General features: G+C 38.5%; 1 protein-coding gene and 1 pseudogene across 9 annotated transcripts in view; one reads left to right on the forward strand and one right to left on the reverse strand.

The window, feature by feature from the left end:
• DNAH12 (dynein axonemal heavy chain 12) overlaps nt 1-19,286 on the reverse strand; it is a 192,371-nt gene that overhangs the window by 61,430 nt on the left and 111,655 nt on the right. For all 9 annotated transcript variants that reach the window (XR_003507718.1, XR_003507719.1, XM_027522275.1 and 6 more), the window contains 6 exons: nt 17,481-17,736; nt 15,426-15,725; nt 14,766-14,944; nt 11,716-11,908; nt 10,010-10,171; nt 5,771-5,965 (listed from right to left, as the gene is read on the reverse strand). Coding sequence is in view for 7 of the 9 variants with exons in the window: in XM_027522275.1 (XP_027378076.1) it covers nt 5,771-5,965; nt 10,010-10,171; nt 11,716-11,908; nt 14,766-14,944; nt 15,426-15,725; nt 17,481-17,736 (1,285 nt within the window). In the remaining 2 variants the exon portion in view is untranslated. The remainder of the gene's footprint in view (nt 1-5,770; nt 5,966-10,009; nt 10,172-11,715; nt 11,909-14,765; nt 14,945-15,425; nt 15,726-17,480; nt 17,737-19,286) is intronic.
• LOC113880326 lies at nt 10,178-10,561 on the forward strand (annotated as a pseudogene).

Here is a 19,286-nt window from a genome sequence, read left to right on the forward strand (position 1 = left end):
GCTGAAGCCTGGCTTGGAGAATTTTGAGCATTACTTTACTAGCGTGTGAGATGAGTGCAATTGTGTGGTAGTTTGAGCATTCTTTGGCATTGCCTTTCTTTGGGATTGGAGTGAAAACTGACCTTTTCCAGTCCTGTGGCCACTGCTGAGTTTTCCAACTTTGCTGGCATATTGAGTGCAGCACTTTCACAGCATCATCTTTCAGGATTTGAAAGAGCTCAGCTGGAATTCCATCACCTCCACTAGCTTTGTTCGTAGTGATGCTTTCTAAGGCCCACTTGACTTCACATTCCAGGCTGTCTGGCTCTAGGTCAGTGATCACACCATCGTGATTATCTGGGTCGTGAGGATCTTCTTTGTACAGTTCTTCTGTGTATTCTTGCCATCTCTTCTTAATATCTTCTGCTTCTGTGAGGTCCATACCATTTCTGTCCTTTATCGAGCCCATCTTTGCATGAAATGTTCCCTTGGTATCTCTAATTTTCTTGAAGAGATCTCTAGTCTTTCCCATTCTGTTTGGCCCTCTACTCTAGTAAAAATCAAGCTTTTTGATCAAATACTCCATTAATTATTAAAAAAAAGTGTTAGGCAACCATTACCAGTATATACATATTTATTAATTATATTCATATGGTATTACTGTACTAATATATTTTTAAACCCAAAAAAAGGCCTTTAAAGATTTATTATTAACATAAACGAATTTTTGTAAAATGTCAAGATAAGCACCATTTTCCGATCACGTAACTCTTTTTATTTTGAAAAGCTTCTCCCCAAAGCTCCCTGGCAGACTTTAAATCCAGATCCACTGGTAAGAAACACATCACGAAAAGGCTCATGTGTAAACAGTCAACAATAAGAGGAGTGAGAGCACCAATGCTGACTTAGGCCAACCAGGAATGAATCCCTATTAGACTTTGCCTACTTGGGTAGCAATTTCCCAAACAAAATCAGAATTCTGTTAGCAAAGATGAAGTGGGTAGAAAATGGCTGTTGAGAGGTAACCATGACATCATAAGCTAATGCTGCAAAGTCATGACACACCCTGGGAATAACCTTTATTATTTAAACAGTTGATACAAATCCATATTCCAAGTGAAAGGGAAGTCACCCAGTCATGTCCAAATCTTTGCAACCCTATGGACTGTAGCCTGCCAGGCTCCTCCATCCATGGAATTTTCCAGGCAAGGATACTGAAGTGGGTTGCCATTTCCTTCTCCAGGGGATGTTCCTGACACAGGGATTGAAGGCAGGTCTCCCACGCTGCAGGTAGATCTGAGCCTCCAGGGTTTTAACCAATGTCTCACTAGATCTTGTTAAACTGTCATTGTTTTTGGTCTTAAAATGTAGGTGACACAGGGCTTGAGCTAGCTCCTGCTAGTTTTATGACAGTTTTTTACTGTCCACTTATAACTGCATTGTCCATCTTCAATTTTCAGTTCATTGCAAGACTCCCTGAGGGTCCCTTGCACACTATCTATGACATATGTCCATCTGACATACAAACTGAGTGGGAAAGTGAAAGTAAAAGTGCAAGCTGCTCAGTTGTGTCCAACTCTTTTTAACTCCATGGACTATAGACCGCCAGGCTTCTCTGTCCACGGAGTTCTCCAGCCAAGAATTGTGGAATGGGTTGCCATTCCCTTCTCCAGGGGGATCTTCCCAACCCAGGCATCAAACCTGGGTGTCCTGCATTGCAGGCAGATTATTTACCACCTGAGCCACCAGAGAAGCAATGTCAATTCACATGAGATATTTCATACACAAGTGAGTATTTCAGTAAATTCTACCCTTATCTTCTGAACTGTTTTGGCACCTCTGGTAAGTTTACACCCTATTTTGGAGAACAGAAATCTATCCAAAAAGTCAGTGACTTCTCAGCTATGTGACACACAGTAGTTCACACTCACTTCCATCCTTAAAAGACTCAGGCCTCAAACAATGCCATCAGTACCCCGACACAGTTTCTGTATCCCCACTGTTTCACTGTAAAATCTTGGTTCCTCTCTGTTATCCACTTAACTTCCCTTATCCATTTGCACCTCCTAGTTCTTTCTTTCTTAAATTTCCCCCAATAAGTATGAATCACATACAATAGAACAGAAAGTCTCATGGTTATAAAAAACATATTCAGAAATAGAATTGTACTTATAAGATCTCACAAAAGAAAAACTTTTAACTGGATAGGCTTTGTTTGTTTGGTTTTGGTTTGGGGCTACTTAATGAAAGCAATATTAAGATACAGTTTGCATAAAGGAAAACTGTTTCACATGACTTTTATTGTTGTATAAATTCTAAAACATCCACTAGCTGAAACACACTACAGTCCTCAAAAGGGAAGAATTACCGTTTTTCAAACATGCAATTGATAAAGATGAAAGAGAACAAAACGCATTAGTATTAGAAAATTAGTTTTAAAAGAAACTATCCAGGATCAAGCTATAGTCCACAATACATTCATTTCAGTTCAGTTCAGTTCAGTTGCTCAGTCGTGTCTGACTCTTTGCGACCCCATGAATCGCAGCACGTCAGGCCTCCCTGTCCATCACCAACTCCCGGAGTTCACTAAAACTCACATCCATCGAGTCGGTGATGCCATCCAGCCATCTCATCCTCTGTCGTCCCCTTTTCCTCCTGCCCCCAATCCCTCCCAGCATCAGTCTTTTCCAATGAGTCAACTCTTCACATGAGGTGGCCAAAGTACTGGAGTTTCAGCTTTAGCATCATTCCTTCCAAAGAACACTCAGGGCTGACTCCTTTAGAATGGACTGGTTGGATCTCCTTGCAGTCCAAGGGACTCTCAAGAGTCTTCTCCAACACCACAGTTCAAAAGCATCAATTCTTCCATGCTCAGCTTTCTTCACAGTCCAACTCTCGCATCCATACATGACCACTGGAAAAACCACAGCCTTGACTAGACGGACCTTTGTTGGCAAAGTAATGTGTCTGCTTTTCAATATGTTATCTAGGTTGGTCATAACTTTACTAGGCATAAAACAAATAAATAGAAGGCACCATGAGCTACCCTTCTCAAACACATAAATACTGAATGGTTTTACTCAGACAGTGATGATTTCCCCTGTTTAAATGAAGTGATAGCCTGTATCATTCGCTGCTGGCATGACTGAAACTGTCACCCAGCTAGTCTTCCTGTCTCTTGTTTTGCCCAATTCCAAATCATCCACCATAAAGCTTCCAAGAGTTTTGGGTTATTCCTAAAATGTAGATTAGCTATATACATGTTAATTGCCTTGAAATGTCTTTGGTATAAAACCAAATTCCTAGACACATTTACACATTCATTTATAGCCTGGCACCCACTCAAAGCTCCAACTTAACTCCTGTTGCCCTCATTGCCAGTCAGCCACACCAAACTATTTAACTATTTGCCCAAATGAGCCACACTTTCCCCACTGTTGCACCTCTGCATGTGCTATCCTCTTATGATGGTTAATTTTATGTGTGCCTATATATTTGGTCCAACATTATTCTAGTTGTTTCTGTGAGATACATTTTGGATGGGTTCAACATTTAAATGAATAGACTGAATAAAGCAGATTGCTCTCCCTAATGTAAGTGGGCAGCATCCAATCAGTCGAAGGCCTGAATAGAACAAAAAGGCTGAACCTCCCTCAAATAAGGGAGAATTCCTCCTGCATGATGGCCTTCGAGTGAGGACATTAGTTTTTTTCCTGACTTTGAATTCAAGCATAACACCTTTTCCTAGGTCTCAATCCTGCTGGCTTTCAAACTGGAATGACACCATCAGCTCTCATGGGTCTCCAGCTTGCCAACTGCAAATCTTGAAAATCATCAGCCTTAATAAAGATGTGAGCCAATTCCTTATAATAAATATATGTATAAATAGATAAAGATATATCTATCTCTAAATATATCTTTATGCAGAGTACATCATGAGAAACGCTGGACTGGAAGAAACACAAGCTGGAATCAAGATTGCTGGGAGAAATATCAATAACCTCAGATATGCAGATGACACCACCCTTATGGCAGAAAGTGAAGAGGAACTAAAAAGCCTCTTGATAAAAGTGAAAGTGGAGAGTGAAAAAGTTGGCTTAAAGCTCAACATTCAGAAAACAAAGATCATGGCATCCGGTCCCACCACTTCATGGGAAATAGATGGGGAAACAGTGGAAACAGTGTCAGACTTTATTTTTCTGGGCTCCAAAATCACTACAGATGGTGACTGCAGCCATGAAATTAAAAGACGCTTACTCCTTGGAAGGAAAGTTATGACCAACCTAGATAGCATATTCAAAAGCAGAGACGTTACTTTGTCAACAAAGGTTCGTCTAGTCAAGGCTATGGTTTTTCCTGTGGTCATGTATGGATGTGAGAGTTGGACTGTGAAGAAGGCTGAGCGCCGAAGAATTGATGCTTTTGAACTGTGGTGTTGGAGAAGACTCTTGAGAGTCCCTTGGACTGCAAGGAGATCCAACCAGTCCATTCAGAAGGAGATCAGCCCTGGGATTTCTTTGGAAGGAATGATGCTAAAGCTGAAACTCCAGTACTTTGGGCACCTCATGTGAAGAGTTGACTCACTGGAAAAGACTCTGATGCTGGGAGGGATTAAGGGCAAGAGGAGAAGGGGACGACAGAGGATGAGATGGCTGGATGGCATCACTGACTCGATGGACGTGAGTCTGAGTGAACTCCGGGAGCTGGTGATGGACAGGGAGGCCTGGCGTGCTGCGATTCATGGGGTCGCAAAGAGTCGGACACGACTCAGCGACTGATCTGATCTGATCTTATCTGATGGATGTGTATATATATACATGTACATACATATATACACAGGAGAAGGCGATGGCACCCCACTCCAGTACTCTTGCCTGGAGAATCCCATGGACGGAGGAGCCTGGTAGGCTGCAGTCCATGGGGTCGCTAAGAGTCGGACACAACTGAGCAACTTAACTTTCACTTTTCACTTTCATGCATTGGAGAAGGAAATGGCAACCCACTCCAGTGTTCTTGCCTGGAGAATCCCAGGGATGGGAGAGCCTGGTGGGCTGCTATCTATGGGGTTGCACAGAGTCAGACACAACTGAAGCGATTTAGGAGCAGTAGCAGCATACATGTACATACATATATATATATACGTATATACATATATGTATATATATAAGGAACCAGTATAAGGAACCAGTAGAATGTATCATATATATATATATAAAAGATCATATATATATGATCTTTTATATATATAAAAGATACATTCTTCTGGTTCCTTATACAACCCTCCTCTATGTAATGGATTCATTTTCATGCTTCAGAGAGACACTGTCTTAATAAGCACACCTTTGCACGTCGAGACTATGGCTCTTTTATGTAACTGACTGCTCATTTGCTAGCTGTCTTTTTTGTCTTCCAGTCTAGTATATGAGATCATTTTGGGGATCATGGAGTTTTCCAAGTCCCTGGTGCTGCCGTTAGAGTGAGTAACCAAAAAGCACTTGATACATGCATATTAATAGAAGTTGAGTAAGATTTCTGTAACAGTCCAAAAGATTTAATTATCTCTGATGGCCCAGATGGTAAAGAATCTGCCTGTAATGCAGCAACACCCAGGTTTGATTCCTGGGTTGGGAAGAGCCGCTTGAGAAGGGAATGGCAACCCACTCCAGTATTCTTGCCTGGAGAATCACATGGACAGAGGAGCCTGGTGGGATACCACCCATGGGGTTGCAAAGAGTCAGATATAACTGAGCAATTAACACACACACACACACACACACTGCAAATTACAAACCTGAAACCAGTCAATGGTACAGCAATTGATGAGGGATGGGAACTGCCTCAAGCGATTTCGGAAGGCATCTCCAATGGGGCTAAAGGCCACCACAACATGAAGATTTTCTTTGCAGCGATTCACAAAGAAAGCAAACAGGGCTAAGGGACTGAGTTCACCGTGTTTATTGCCAGCCTGAGCCACAGGACGAACACCCTAGGGAATACCAGAAAAAGCCTCGTAAATAGAAACACGTAAGCTGATAAAAGATTAGTAGATATTAAAATATTAAGAATTTGTATTACTCCTCTTATAAATATCTTAAAATTTTTGTTTTTATATCAATATAATGGCTTTGATATAGTCTGCACTTAGAAGACTACTTTCAATTCCATAATTCTATAATTTAAAAATAAGTATCTGTCAAAGATTTAACTTATAAAAATAGTCACAAAAAGTTCACCAAGATAAACATACGGGACATTATATAATTCAACACTGGTTTTAAGAGGAAAAAATTGAAACAACTAAAGCATCCAGTTAAAAACATTATAAAACATCCATACACTGTAATTTTAAACAACTGTTAAAGATAATGAGATGCATCAACATGTGCTATGGCAAGATGAGCAAGAAAAAATAAATATAAGGTCAAATTGTGCAAGAGTATGCATAATATGATCCTTTTTGTTAAATTAAAAAATACATAGGTGCATATGTGTAAACATATACTTTTTTATGGAAGCAAACACAAAGAACTATTAACAGTGGTTCCTTTGGGTGAGATGGACTTAAAGGAGAATGAAAGGGGATTTTATGTTTATTTTGTATATTCTTCTTGGCTTATATAATTTTTTTCATTTTGGACATTCTTCCGCTGTTTGAACTATCTGACTTTATTCTTATAATGTTTGTATTTTTTGAAATGATAATAGAGTTTGGTAATGAGATTATTCACTCAGTCATGTATGACTCTTTGTGACCCCATGGACTGTGCCTGCCAGGTTCCTCTGTCTATGGAATTCTCCAGAGGAGAATACTGGAGTGGGTAACCATTTCCTTCTCCAGGCGATCTTCCCAACCCAGGTATTGAACCCAATACATATCCTTCATTGGTAGGTGGACTCTTTACCAATTCTTTAGCCACCAGTGAAGCCCAATGAGATTATACATTAATTCTAATTTTTTTCCTTATGTTGGATTGACCAAATGTTCTTTCAGGCTTTTCCATAACCGTGTACAAAAAACCCAAATGAACTTTTTGGTCAACCTATTAATATCTCTATATGAAAAAGGCTTCTTACGTGAGGTCTGGCATAATGGCTTTAGAATCAAACTTCTTGAGTTCAAATTCCAGCTTGCAGCTGATTATCTATGTGACCTGGAGGCAAGTTACTTAATCTCTCTGTTACTCAGTTTCCTTATCCATAAAATGGGGGCAAGAGTACTTATCAATATATCAAGGGGTTGTTGAGTGATCAAAGAGTTATTACATGTGAACACTTAAAACAGTTCTTGTCTCATAGGTAAGTACTTTTCAGCTTTTTAATATCCTAACTTTCTCCTTCAAAGTAGAAAAGGTCTCATACTCAATAAATTATCTTATAAACAGATTTTTAAAAGAAAATAAAATTGTAAAAGGTAGATTTACATTTTTTAATAGCAAATTTAGGAAGTGATCACAATGATCATACAATTTCCAATATGATGATAGTGAATTTATTTCTAGATGGCCTCTCTACTCTAGATATGTGACAGATATAGATCTATGGGAAACTGTAAATCAACTTTGTTTATTCACCCTGACAGTAATTCTCATATTAAGATTATTATGATCAGTGTCAATCTGGGAAATTATGTTCAGGTTGTCTACCTCCATTAACTCTTGAGTTAACAGGGGGACATTCAGATATAGAAAGCTACATGGTATATACAGTTACATGGTTGTAACTGTAGAACAAGAGTTCAAGAAAGGGCCAAGATATTGATATAAATACAGGCATTATTTACACAGAAATAATAGTTAACATGATCTTCCCTTATGGCTCACTGGTAAAGAGTCCACATGCTGATGCAGGAGATGTGGGCTCGACCTCTGGGTCAGGAAGATCTCCTGAAGGATGAAATGACAACCCACTCCAGTATTCTTGCCTGGGAAATCCCATGGACAGAGGAGCCTGGTGGGCTATAGTTTATGGGGTCACAAAGAGTCGGACATGACTCAGCAACTAAACAACAACAATAACAAAGGTCAATGCTTCTAGAGTAGAAGTAGGGAGTAACATCTACATGCACATAGAAATACTAATACTTTGGGAGCACAACTGATTCTGGGAGCAAGAAAAAGAGTAGATATTGAAGGCGAAAGGAAACAAACTGAGGGAACTTTCACAGCAGTCAAAGAAAAACATATTTTAAAAGAGGAATGATGAGTTATTTCAGAGATGAATGATAATTTTAAAAGAGAACTGAGAAAATATCACTAAATACGGTAAATAAGTCACTGCAAAATTGAGACAAACTTTGCAGCAATTTAATTCTGCAAGGAGTGTGAACAGAACAGTGGAAAAGTAGCCTGGAAATGGAAGGCTGAAGCTACAATTGTAATGCTGACATCAGAGACTGTGCTGAGTCTATAAGAGGTGATCGGTAGGCAGGACCAGGCCCAAGCTCTATAGATCAGTTATCAGTGATCTGTGTCAGATGGATGAAATAAGCAAAGTCCAAGACCTGGTCTTCAAAGTGCAGGGTATGCAAAGAAATTAATATAATTTATCTTATATATCTTTTATATTTTTAAATATTGGTATAAAGCAAGCAAAAAAATAAAAGGATGCACTTTGGTACATGTGAGTTCTGACCATGGCTATTTCCTTGTGGATAAATTGATATGGTGTTCCTAGGTTTGGGTGGAATATGAAGGAAATAAGTTCTTCAGGCTATTCTTGGATCATACCGTAAAATAGTAAAGCCATGGAAAAGCTTTTGTAGCAAAGTGATGAGAGGAAAAAGATAAACAACCATTAAAGTGAGCAGAAAAGCCTTGCAAAGTTTAGAAAATCCCATTCCCCAAAGGGTCTCATTCCCTGGAAAGGAGTGTAGGGAATATATTTTTCCTATGGATTAGGAGAATCACCATTCTTAGGAACTTTTAGCCACAACCTTGATGCTACCCAGATACAAACAGAGAACTTGGATTTTTTTTTTTTCCTTTCTCCTTCCCCACTCCAGGCCATGAACTGGTGGTGCATCACATTTACTGAGGGCTTTCTAAGTGCCTGACATTCCATAACTACCTTATTTCATTTGATGATGCTGTATAGGAGGAACTATTTTGTGAATATAATACTTCCGTTCCATAGATGAGAAAAGCAGGGTGCTTGAACTACCAGGGGGGATCCATTTTACTCCAGATGCTATCACTGGAGGCTGGAATGAAGCATCCTGATATGAGTGATGTGTTCTGTGGGTAAAAGTAGTTATGATAACAGGAAAGGGGAAACTACTAGCTGAAATCTTGTATGGGAAGATCTGAAAAATGGTGGTCGAAGGTCAGGACATCTGAGGTAGAGGTGCATCACAAAATATATTTTTTTCTTTGTCAACTAAATCACAAAGCATGATTCCCAGATGTACCAGAATCAATACAAGTGGTTTTATTAAACTGAAATTTTACTAACTAGCGGCAAACTATAAAAGTGAATCAAGTAGTGTTTTAAAGCTATATTTTCTCATATCACTATAACCATAAGACATTATTTTATTTTTTGACATATACACACTACTCTGTACAATGAGAACCTACTGTATAGCAAAGGGAACTCTACTCCATGCTCTGAGATGACTTAAATGAGAAGGAAATTCAAAAAAGAGGGAATACATGTATATGTATATGTATGGCTGATTGACTTTGCTGTACAGCAGAGACTGACACAGCAGTGTAAAGCACCTACTCTCCAGGTAAGGAAAAAAGACATGATTTTAAATCTCTAATCATTCATAAAACATGCTAAATAAGATCAAATGGATGAAACACTGTCATCATTATGGAAAAAGCTGGGTTAAAATAATTAAAATTCTGTCTCATAACTATACTTTTACAGTTATAACTATTTAAAATTCACCAAAAAAAGTATTAAAATATACATTAAGTTTTTGATTACCAAAATTCTCTGCACAAGCCATATTTATACTGAAGAACAGAAAAGTTTCAAGGTAACATTTCTGAGTTGGGAGCAGCACTCCCTGAAAAGCATTTACCTCCATCACTTCTTGTTTTTCATCTGCTGCAAAAATATTAGGTACTTCTCCAGTATTGAGCACACTGTCGATATCCTCTAGAAAAGCTTCCTCTTTAATCTGAGTGTCCGTGATTAGAAAGACTGTCTTCTGGCCCTTCATGCCCACGTTCCTTAAAAGGGCCTTAAAATAAAAATGTACTTAGAATCAGAATCTGGTGGAAATCGTGTTTTTTTTGCTTTCCTTCCCCTTTCCTTTCTTTTGATAACAACATCCCACCCTTTCTGGTGGTGTCAATCTCCTCACAAGAACATGCCTCTTGCAAAGGATCTTCTTCATCCCTCTCCAGAAGAGAAGAGGAAACACAAGAAGAAGCACCTGGTGCAGAGCCCCAGTTCCTATTTCATGAATGCAAAATGCCCAGGTTGCTATAAGATCACCACCATCTTTAGCCATGCACAACAGTAGTTTTGTGTGTTGGCTGCTCTACTGTCCTCTGCCACCATACAGGAGGAAAAGCAAGACTTACAAAAGGATGCTCTTTCAAACAGAAGCAGCACTGAAAGTACCCTGTATCAAGATGAATGGAAAACCATCCCAAAAAACATGTTTTGGATGAAAAAAAAAAATCTCAATTTTTAATACCTCTCCCATTGGGGCTTCCCTTGTGGCTCAGCTGGTAAAGAATCCACCCGCAGCAGGAGACCTGGGTTTGATCCCTGGGTTGGGAAGATCCCCTGAGGAAGGGAACAGCTACCCACTTCAGTATTCTGGCCTGGAGAATACCATGGACTATAGTTCATGGGGTCACAAAGATTCAGACATGACTAAGCAACTTTCACTTTCACTTCTCCCATTCTGGTGGCACTGTCGATCTGGGCCTCCATTTTACCCATCCCTCCAGTGGAAGACTCCATCTGGCCAGTTTTCCAAGCCCCAAGGCACAGTCATTGATTCAGAGGTGGGCTTATGATTTAAGAGGGCCCATTCACAGTCTCACTTCAGGAACTAAGATGGATTTGAAAAGAGAAAGAATCTGTTCATCTAAGAATGGAGATATAAAAGCCAGTTCTCCACACTCACTTTTAAGATGTAGACTTATTTAGTACATGAAAGTCAGAAAAAGTTTAAAAAGTCCAGCAAAGTCTCTCTTGTTTTTTTCCACTTTGGGTCATCTCTCTTCCAGGGCCAGCAGAACCACAGGCACGTGTGTATGAAGCCCCAGCTATGCCCTCCATTATTCTATTGGTTACTGGAAGAGCAGCGCAGCTCTAAAGAAACTATTAAGATTTGACAGCTTTGATGACATCGTCATCACCACTGAGGTTTATATCTAACAGTCTACTGAAAAAACACATTTGTCTGAAATAAGGCCTTTCTGAACTAGAATAAAGATAGAATCAGCAGCAGCATGGTAAGAACGCAGTGGATAAGACTTAAGTTATAAATCCCACTCTGCTGTGCATACCTGTTCTCAACTTCAGTTTCCCTATCAGTAAAACACAGAGACAACCATACCCGCTACACTGAACTGTCATACTTGTAGAAAGAAAGCACATATGTAAAGCACTTCAAACAGTGCTCAGCACATGCAGTAACTGCCTAGGGATAGTATTATTATCACCATTGCATTCAGCACACAGCTAGCTATACAGGTTGGCTCTCTCTTTACAGATAAAAGAATGCACAGATGTTATTTTAGACACTAGATTTCCTCATGATTTTACCTTCAGGTCCTCTCTCCACTCATTCATACCATAACTCTTTGAAATTTCTGGTTGGAAAATCTGCATTTTTGCCATAGATGTAGCCAGACGAGTTAAAGATTGACGACCACTTCCTCCAAGTCCGACAAGCAAAGCATTTCCTCCAGACTGCTTCAGAATCCGACATATTCGTGATAAATGTTCCAATACATACCTATGATATATAGATATTATTATACTTCAAAATACGAATGTAAATGTTTATTTACCCATAACTATTGCTTTACTTTCCTAGAAGGATGGACTTTGCTGTCCCATATGTTACTATCTCAATTTTAAAGAGGTAATCATGAATAAGTGTGATATTTCAAACGCAGTTACAATTCGACCATTTGATGTAAAGGAAAACTATTTGAAGTACAAATTCAGGAAATGTAATATATGTAAGCTACAAAAATAAAATGAAATTGTTAACTATTTGTACTGGAGCATATTATTTTCATCTAAAAGATTTCTTCAGAAATTCCCTGGTGGTTCACTAGTTAGGACTCTGGACTTTCACTGCCAAGGGCCAGGGTTCAATCCCTGGTCAGAGAGCTAAGATATCACAAGCATGGTAAAAGAAAAAGAAAAAGTGTATTCAACATTTTAATACCAGGATTTCTATGTGAGAACTAGAAAGTCAGTTATATACAAAATAATACATTCAGGAAAGGTATCTACGCTAGTAATTAGGGAAATTAAAACTAAAGACACAGTGTGATACTGACAAAACTAACCAAATCTGGCAATCCTGTGTTGGCAAGGGTGAGAAACAATGGGAGTTCTTAAAAACAATGATCATTTCTGAAGATACTTTGGCAAAACTTAGTAAAGTAGAAGATGATAACATATCAGATCATATCAGATCAGTCGCTCAGTCGTGTCCAACTCTTTGCGACCCCATGAATAGCAGCACGCCAGGCCTCCCTGTCCATCACCAATTCCCGGAGTTCACTCAGACCACGTCCATCGAGTCAGTGATGCCATCCAGCCATCTCATCCTCTGTCGTCCCCTTCTCCTCCTGCCCCAATCCCTCCCAGCATCAGAGTCTTTTCCAATGAGTCAACTCTTCACATGAGGTGCCCAAAGTACTGGACTTTCAGCTTTAGCATCATTCCTTCCAAAGAAATCCCAGGGCTGATCTCCTTCAGTCTGGACTGGTTGGATCTCCTTGCAGTCCAAGGGACTCTCAAGGGTCTTCTCCAACACCACACTTCAAAAGCATCAATTCTTCGGTGCTCAGCCTTCTTCACAGTCCAACTCTCACATCCATGCATGACCACAGGAAAAATCGTAGCCTTGACTAGACGGACCTTTGTTGGCAAAGTAATGTCTCTGCTTTTCAATATGCTATCTAGGTTGGTCATAACTTTCCTTCCAAGGAGTAAGTGTCTTTTAATTTCATGGCTGCAGTCACCATCTGTAGTGATTTTGGAGCCCAGAAAAATAAAGTCTGACACTGTTTCCACTGTTTCCCCATCTATTTCCCATAAAGTGATGGGACCGGATGCCATGATCTTCGTTTTCTGAATGTTGAGCTTTAAGCCAACTTTTTCACTCTCCTCTTTCACTTTTATCAACAGGCTTTTGAGTTCCTCTTCACTTTCTGCCATAAGGGTGGTGTCATCTGCATATCTGAGGTTATTGATATTTCTCCCGGCAATCTTGATTCCAGCTTGTGTTTCTTCCAGTCCAGCGTTTCTCATGATGTACTCTGCATATAAGTGAAATAAACAGGGTGACGATATACAGCCTTGATGAACTCCTTGTCCTATTTGGAACCAGTCTGTTGTTCCATGTCCAGTTCTAACTGTTGCTTCCTGACCTGCATACAAATTTCTCAAGAGGCAGATCAGATGGTCTGGTATTCCCATCTGTTTCAGAATTTTCCACAGTTTATTGGGATCCACACAGTCAAAGGCTTTGGCATAGTCAATAAAGCAGAAATAGATGCTCTTCTGGAACTCTCTTGCTTTTTCCATGATCCATCGGATGTTGCAATTTGATCTCTGGTTCCTCTGCCTTTTCTAAAACCAGCTTGAACATCAGGAAGTTCACGGTTCACATATTGCTGAAGCCTGGCTTGGAGAATTTTGAGCATTACTTTACTAGCGTGTGAGATGAGTGCAATTGTACGGTAGTTTGAGCATTCTTTGGCATTGCCTTTCTTTGGGATTGGAATGAAAACTGACCTTTTCCAGTCCTGTGGCCACTGCTGAGTTTTCCAAATTTAATAATTCCACTTCTAAGAATATAGCCTAGAGAAATCCTTACACATGTAACCAAGGAGACATGAATATTCAAACCTTTTTCATAATTACAAAAACTAGAAATTACCTAGTTTACAGTACTTAGTATCTGAAACAGAAGTCTATCTTAGAAGAATGATTCCACTGTGTTAAAATTATACATTGGAATGCAATACAGTAGTAAAACTTTGTTTTTTGTGAATTTCATGGTCTGGAATAAACCAACTTGCAAAGGAATATGCACAGTATGATACCACTTATATGATTTTTAAACATGCAAAATAAGACTGCCTGTATGTTTAGGAACATACACGTGGGCATGCTCAGTCACTAACTGTCCTACTCTTTGTGACTCCATGGGCTGTAGCCCACCAGGCTCCTCTGTCCATGGGATTCCCCAGCAAGAATACTGGAGAGGGTTGCCATTTCCTCCTCCAGGGGACCTTCTCAACCCAGGGATTGAACTTGTGCTTCCTGCATTAGTAGGTGGATTCTTTACCACTGAGCAACCTGGGAAGCACTTAGGAACACACACATGTAGTAAAAATCTAAAGAAACACATGAGTTTCTTTTTACCCCTGCAAGGAACAATGGGAACGCAGTGAGGGAGGGTTGGCTACTCAAGAGATTTCAAATAAATTGCTAGAGATTTCAAATAAATTAATTTAAATAAATATTCAAATAAATTCAAATTTAAAAAATCTTTTTTTACATTCTAAACATTTCACAATAAAATTTTACAAATAGTAATTTTAAGCATCACCACCAAATACAGGTACCTAAAAATGACAAGATTCATTCTTGTTTTGTGAGTTTGATTATACTCATCTAAACATTGGTCCACAACGTCACTAAAATGATGAATATTTGGAATTTCAATATAAACTCTGTCATCTCCTTCAAGGTCAGGATTCAAATAATCACCAAACATGAGATTTCTTAGCTCCTCTTCAGATATCTATAAAATGGAAATCAACGAATTACAAAAGTTAAAATTTTTTCTAAAATAAACAATTCTTTTAAACATCCAGGTAATAACTAATATAGTTGTATAATTAACACCTGAAACTACATTATATCCTGAGGAAATGAAAAGAGCTTTTTTCTGTCATAGAAGTTTCCCCCTTCCCCCCCCACCCCACTGGAAGCTGGAAAAGTCATTCTAAGTACCCACTTAGTGAGTAGTTACTAAGGGATAGTCACCATGCTAAGCACCTTATATCTACTATTATCATTCAATCCCTAACATATAACTTCTATGTTATGTATATATAACTATTCTGAAACCAAATCTTCTCAAGCTAAATATCGATATATAAGGAAAGTTAAAAAGAATATGATCATGAAGGAGTAATAGCATTTTTTTAAAGATAAGTTGACTGTAATAATTCCTGCTATTAGACTGTTTTGACTTGCTTTTAAACACTAAGTATACTCACTGGTGCATTCCCCTTCCTCAAATGTGAAAAGATACTATCAAATGATTCTTTAAAATGGTCCTTTACAACATTTTTGGTTAAAGTGAACAGCCAGAATCGGTCACTGTCGTTAATGAGGCGATCATAAAACACTCGGAGAACCTCATGCACAAACAGACGGATCATCGTGTGCTTGCCCTCCACAGCATCTCTTTCAATCAGCAAACAGCCCTGGATGACACGTGAAAAATCTCGCAAGTTGAAAGTGTAATGAGATTTTGTGGGAGTGGGCAAAAGATTTTCCATGGACTGTTTATATATCTGAATACGAAAAAAGCAACAAAGCAAAAAGTCAAATGCTTATAATCAGCAAAAACAACACTGTACTATAAAGTCAACAACAATATAATATGCTGTAACGAAGAGTATGTTACATAAAATATTTTATTCATCCTATCAGATTATATTGGCTTGGAAAATTGTATAGTTCTGAGTCTAGCATGGCATATATCTATTTATTTTGCTTTATAGAACTTGACCAGGAATTATTGAGTTGAGGGAACTTAATATCATCTGATTCCATCCATGCCCAAAAAGTGACAATGCTTTTATTTCCCAGTAATTATAATTGTTCCACTTAAAGGTGAATGACCTGGGATTAAACAGTGAACAAAAACTTCAATAGAAAGTGAAATCAGACAATGTATTCTGAAGCATTTGAAATGAAGAAGATGATGAAACAATTTTCTTCGACTACCACTGACTTCAAATCAACATATTCTCTCCCTTCCCTTCTCTCTCTTGTTTCTCTCTCCCTTCTCTTCCTTCTATCTTAATTGGCTATAATATCAAAATGAAGTATTTATTTTTACTACATGCTGAATTCATTAAGCTTATGCTCTTGAAGAAAGACAAATTAAACCTTTGATAATATAGAAAAAGATCCAAATAAAATTATTTTTTAATTTATAAATTTATTTAATTTATGTATTTTCTAATTTATCTCCTGCCCCTAATCTCCACACATGGTAGGTATTATCAAGTGTATCAAAGACAGAAAAAAAAAACAAACCCAGAGTATCCTTTCTGTATTCTATTCTGCCTAACCAACTCCGTTCTCTTTCCAGGATATATAAATACATAATAAAAATATCATATTTTATAAATAGAAATACAAATATATTTTACAAAGAGAAGCACTTTTCTGTATTAGAATAAGTATAGTAATTACAACAGACTATCTCTTTGTTATTTTAGTTTCTCTATTTTAACAACACACCATTCCACCAGAACAGGGGCAGAAGAACTTTAGAAAGACCCAATGCTTTTGGAACTGATGGAATGATTCTCAGGGGCTTTTTGCTTCTGGTTGCAGTGATCTCAACCTCCAGAAAGCCTAGTTCAATGAGATTATCACTAAATGACCTTAAATACATTTTATCCCCCTTTTACCATTGGCTATGAGGCTGGCTCTGGTCTCTGAGCAGAGGTAGGTAACACACATTGAGTAAGTTAAGCGCTAGTCTTTGGCCATAGGACAGTCTTGTTTTCTAGTCCCACCCTTGTGTCCCACCTTTTTTTTTTTTCACTTCCACAGCTAAGTTATGCAGTCTGGCAAAAATAAGGGATTCATAAGCTGCTTAAGTTTCTTTTTTTTTTTTTTACATAAACATGAAGAAAGAGAGAGAGAGAAGCAAAATTTAATAAATACTAGAGTAGGAACCCAACAATTAAGGCAACACCTACAATGTGGCAGATACTGGTTCTGGATGATTTCCTTGTAACAACCTTTGTGAAATAGACATTAGCTCCCATTTTAGTGATTAAAAAACTATGGTTAAGTTGCTTGCACAAGGCTAGATAGCTAACAAATAGCAGTCAAGACTCAAAACCAGCTAGATTCCCCAATTTCAAAGCCTACAATCTTACTGTTTTCAAACCTTCCTCACAGCTTCTCTGACAGTGAAGACAAAAAGTAGATGGCTAGGGGGGAAAAGAAGAAAAAAATACAAAAACCGAAGGATCAAATGCAGATATATGTAATATTAAAGACTTTGTTCTGCATTCTTTGCTCACCTCCATAGTCCCACTGACAATCTGGTTCCCAACTAAAAAGTATTCAGGAGGAAAGTCATGAGTCCTAAGGTAGAATGCTACAATTGATGAGAAGATTCGGACCATAGTTTCATCACTGAAAGTATTAATGGTGCAGATGTTGAAATGCCGAATAAAACGGGGAGTAACTGGATTTCTTCCACCACCTGGAGGGCCCATGGCAGCAATCAGCTGTATGTCAACCAATGCGATTTTACTTGTGTCCTTCAGGTCATACCTTGAAAGCACATAAAAATCCCAAAACAGTCAGTAATAAAGCCAACAAGATGGACTGAAAAGTAGAGTTCCTTTGAAACTTTATCTGATTTTAGCTTTTCTAAAAGGAAGAAGATTAGATATTACTTGGAGTAAAAGAGAAGTTTGTTTTTAAGGATTCATATAATTTTTACTTCTTTTTTTTATTGAGGTATAATTGACATAACATTAGTTTCCGTGTACTACATAATGATCTGATACTTGCATATATTGCAAGATGTTCACCACAATAAGTTCAGTTAACATCTGTCACCAGATACAGCTACAAATTTTTTTTTTTCTTGTGATAACTTTCAGGATTCATCCTCTGAGCCATTTTCAAATATGTGATACAGTTTTATTAAACTACAGTCAACATGATGTACATTGCAGCCCCCTGACTTACTTCACCCCCTTTACCTATTTCGTTCCGCCCCACCTCAGGCAACCAATAATCTGTGGAGAAAACTTGTTTTAAAGCAGCACTCTGCTTTTCCTTTCACTGACACTGATAACGCTGTCCAGATTCTGGGTGTCCAGAATGTCCCTTCCTCTTGTTCTTGCCTTTCTTTTTTCCAATTCTTCTTTCCATTTAACTCTCTGCTTTGTGTCTTACACTCCAAATCCAGAAGTATGGATGAGAGATCAATCTTGGTTATAGGTAAGATGACTATATGTCCCACTTTGTCTTAGAAAATTCTGGTTTGTGCCTGTCTTGTAGTAACTATTAACAGCTTCCCTTTTCTCTCAGAAATGTCCTTATTTAGACAATAAGCTACTTACTTACTCTACTTACAGCTAAGTTCTGATTCCTTTTTCTCATCTCAAATCTTATCTTCAGAGCACAGAAGGATATATAAAGAGAACCTATACATTCTTGTTACATAAAAAGATACCCATTAGGGAATATAAAAAAGGGTATGAAAATGACTCAGTTTAGTTGGAACTGCTCAGAATGAAATGGTGCCTATTTCAAATAAATTATAAAGTCCTTTAACACTGAGGTTCTTGCAACAAAGGGGGGTGATGGTGAGAGAAATCTATACAGCCAGTCTTTAGTCTAAAAGCACCATGCTGCTGCTGCTAAGTCGCTTCAGTCGTGTCCGACTCTGTGCAACCCCGCAGACGGCAGCCCACCAGGATCCTGTCCCTGGGATTCTCCAGGCAAGAACACTGGAGTGGGGTGCCATTTCCTTCTTCAATGCAAGAAAGTGAAAAGTGAAAGTGAAGTCACTCAGTTGTCTCTGACTCTTAGCGACCCCATGGACTGCAGCCTACCAGGCTCCTCCGTCCACGGGATTTTCCAGGCAAGAGTACTGGAGTGGGGTGCCACTGCCTTCTCCAAAAAGCACCATAGAAAGTATGAAAATATGACCTGGTTTTTGGCAACTCTAATAACTGTCAATAAGGGACTGGTTAAATAAATTATATAAGATTCACAAAACTAAATAGTATCAAAAGCCAATAAAATAAATGAGATAGACAAATAATATGGATGCTTATGTGTGTGTGTTAGTCGTTCAGTCGTGTCTG

The sequence above is a fragment of the Bos indicus x Bos taurus genome, chromosome 22, assembly GCF_003369695.1.
Source record: "Bos indicus x Bos taurus breed Angus x Brahman F1 hybrid chromosome 22, Bos_hybrid_MaternalHap_v2.0, whole genome shotgun sequence".
NCBI classification, from domain to species: domain Eukaryota; kingdom Metazoa; phylum Chordata; class Mammalia; order Artiodactyla; family Bovidae; genus Bos; species Bos indicus x Bos taurus.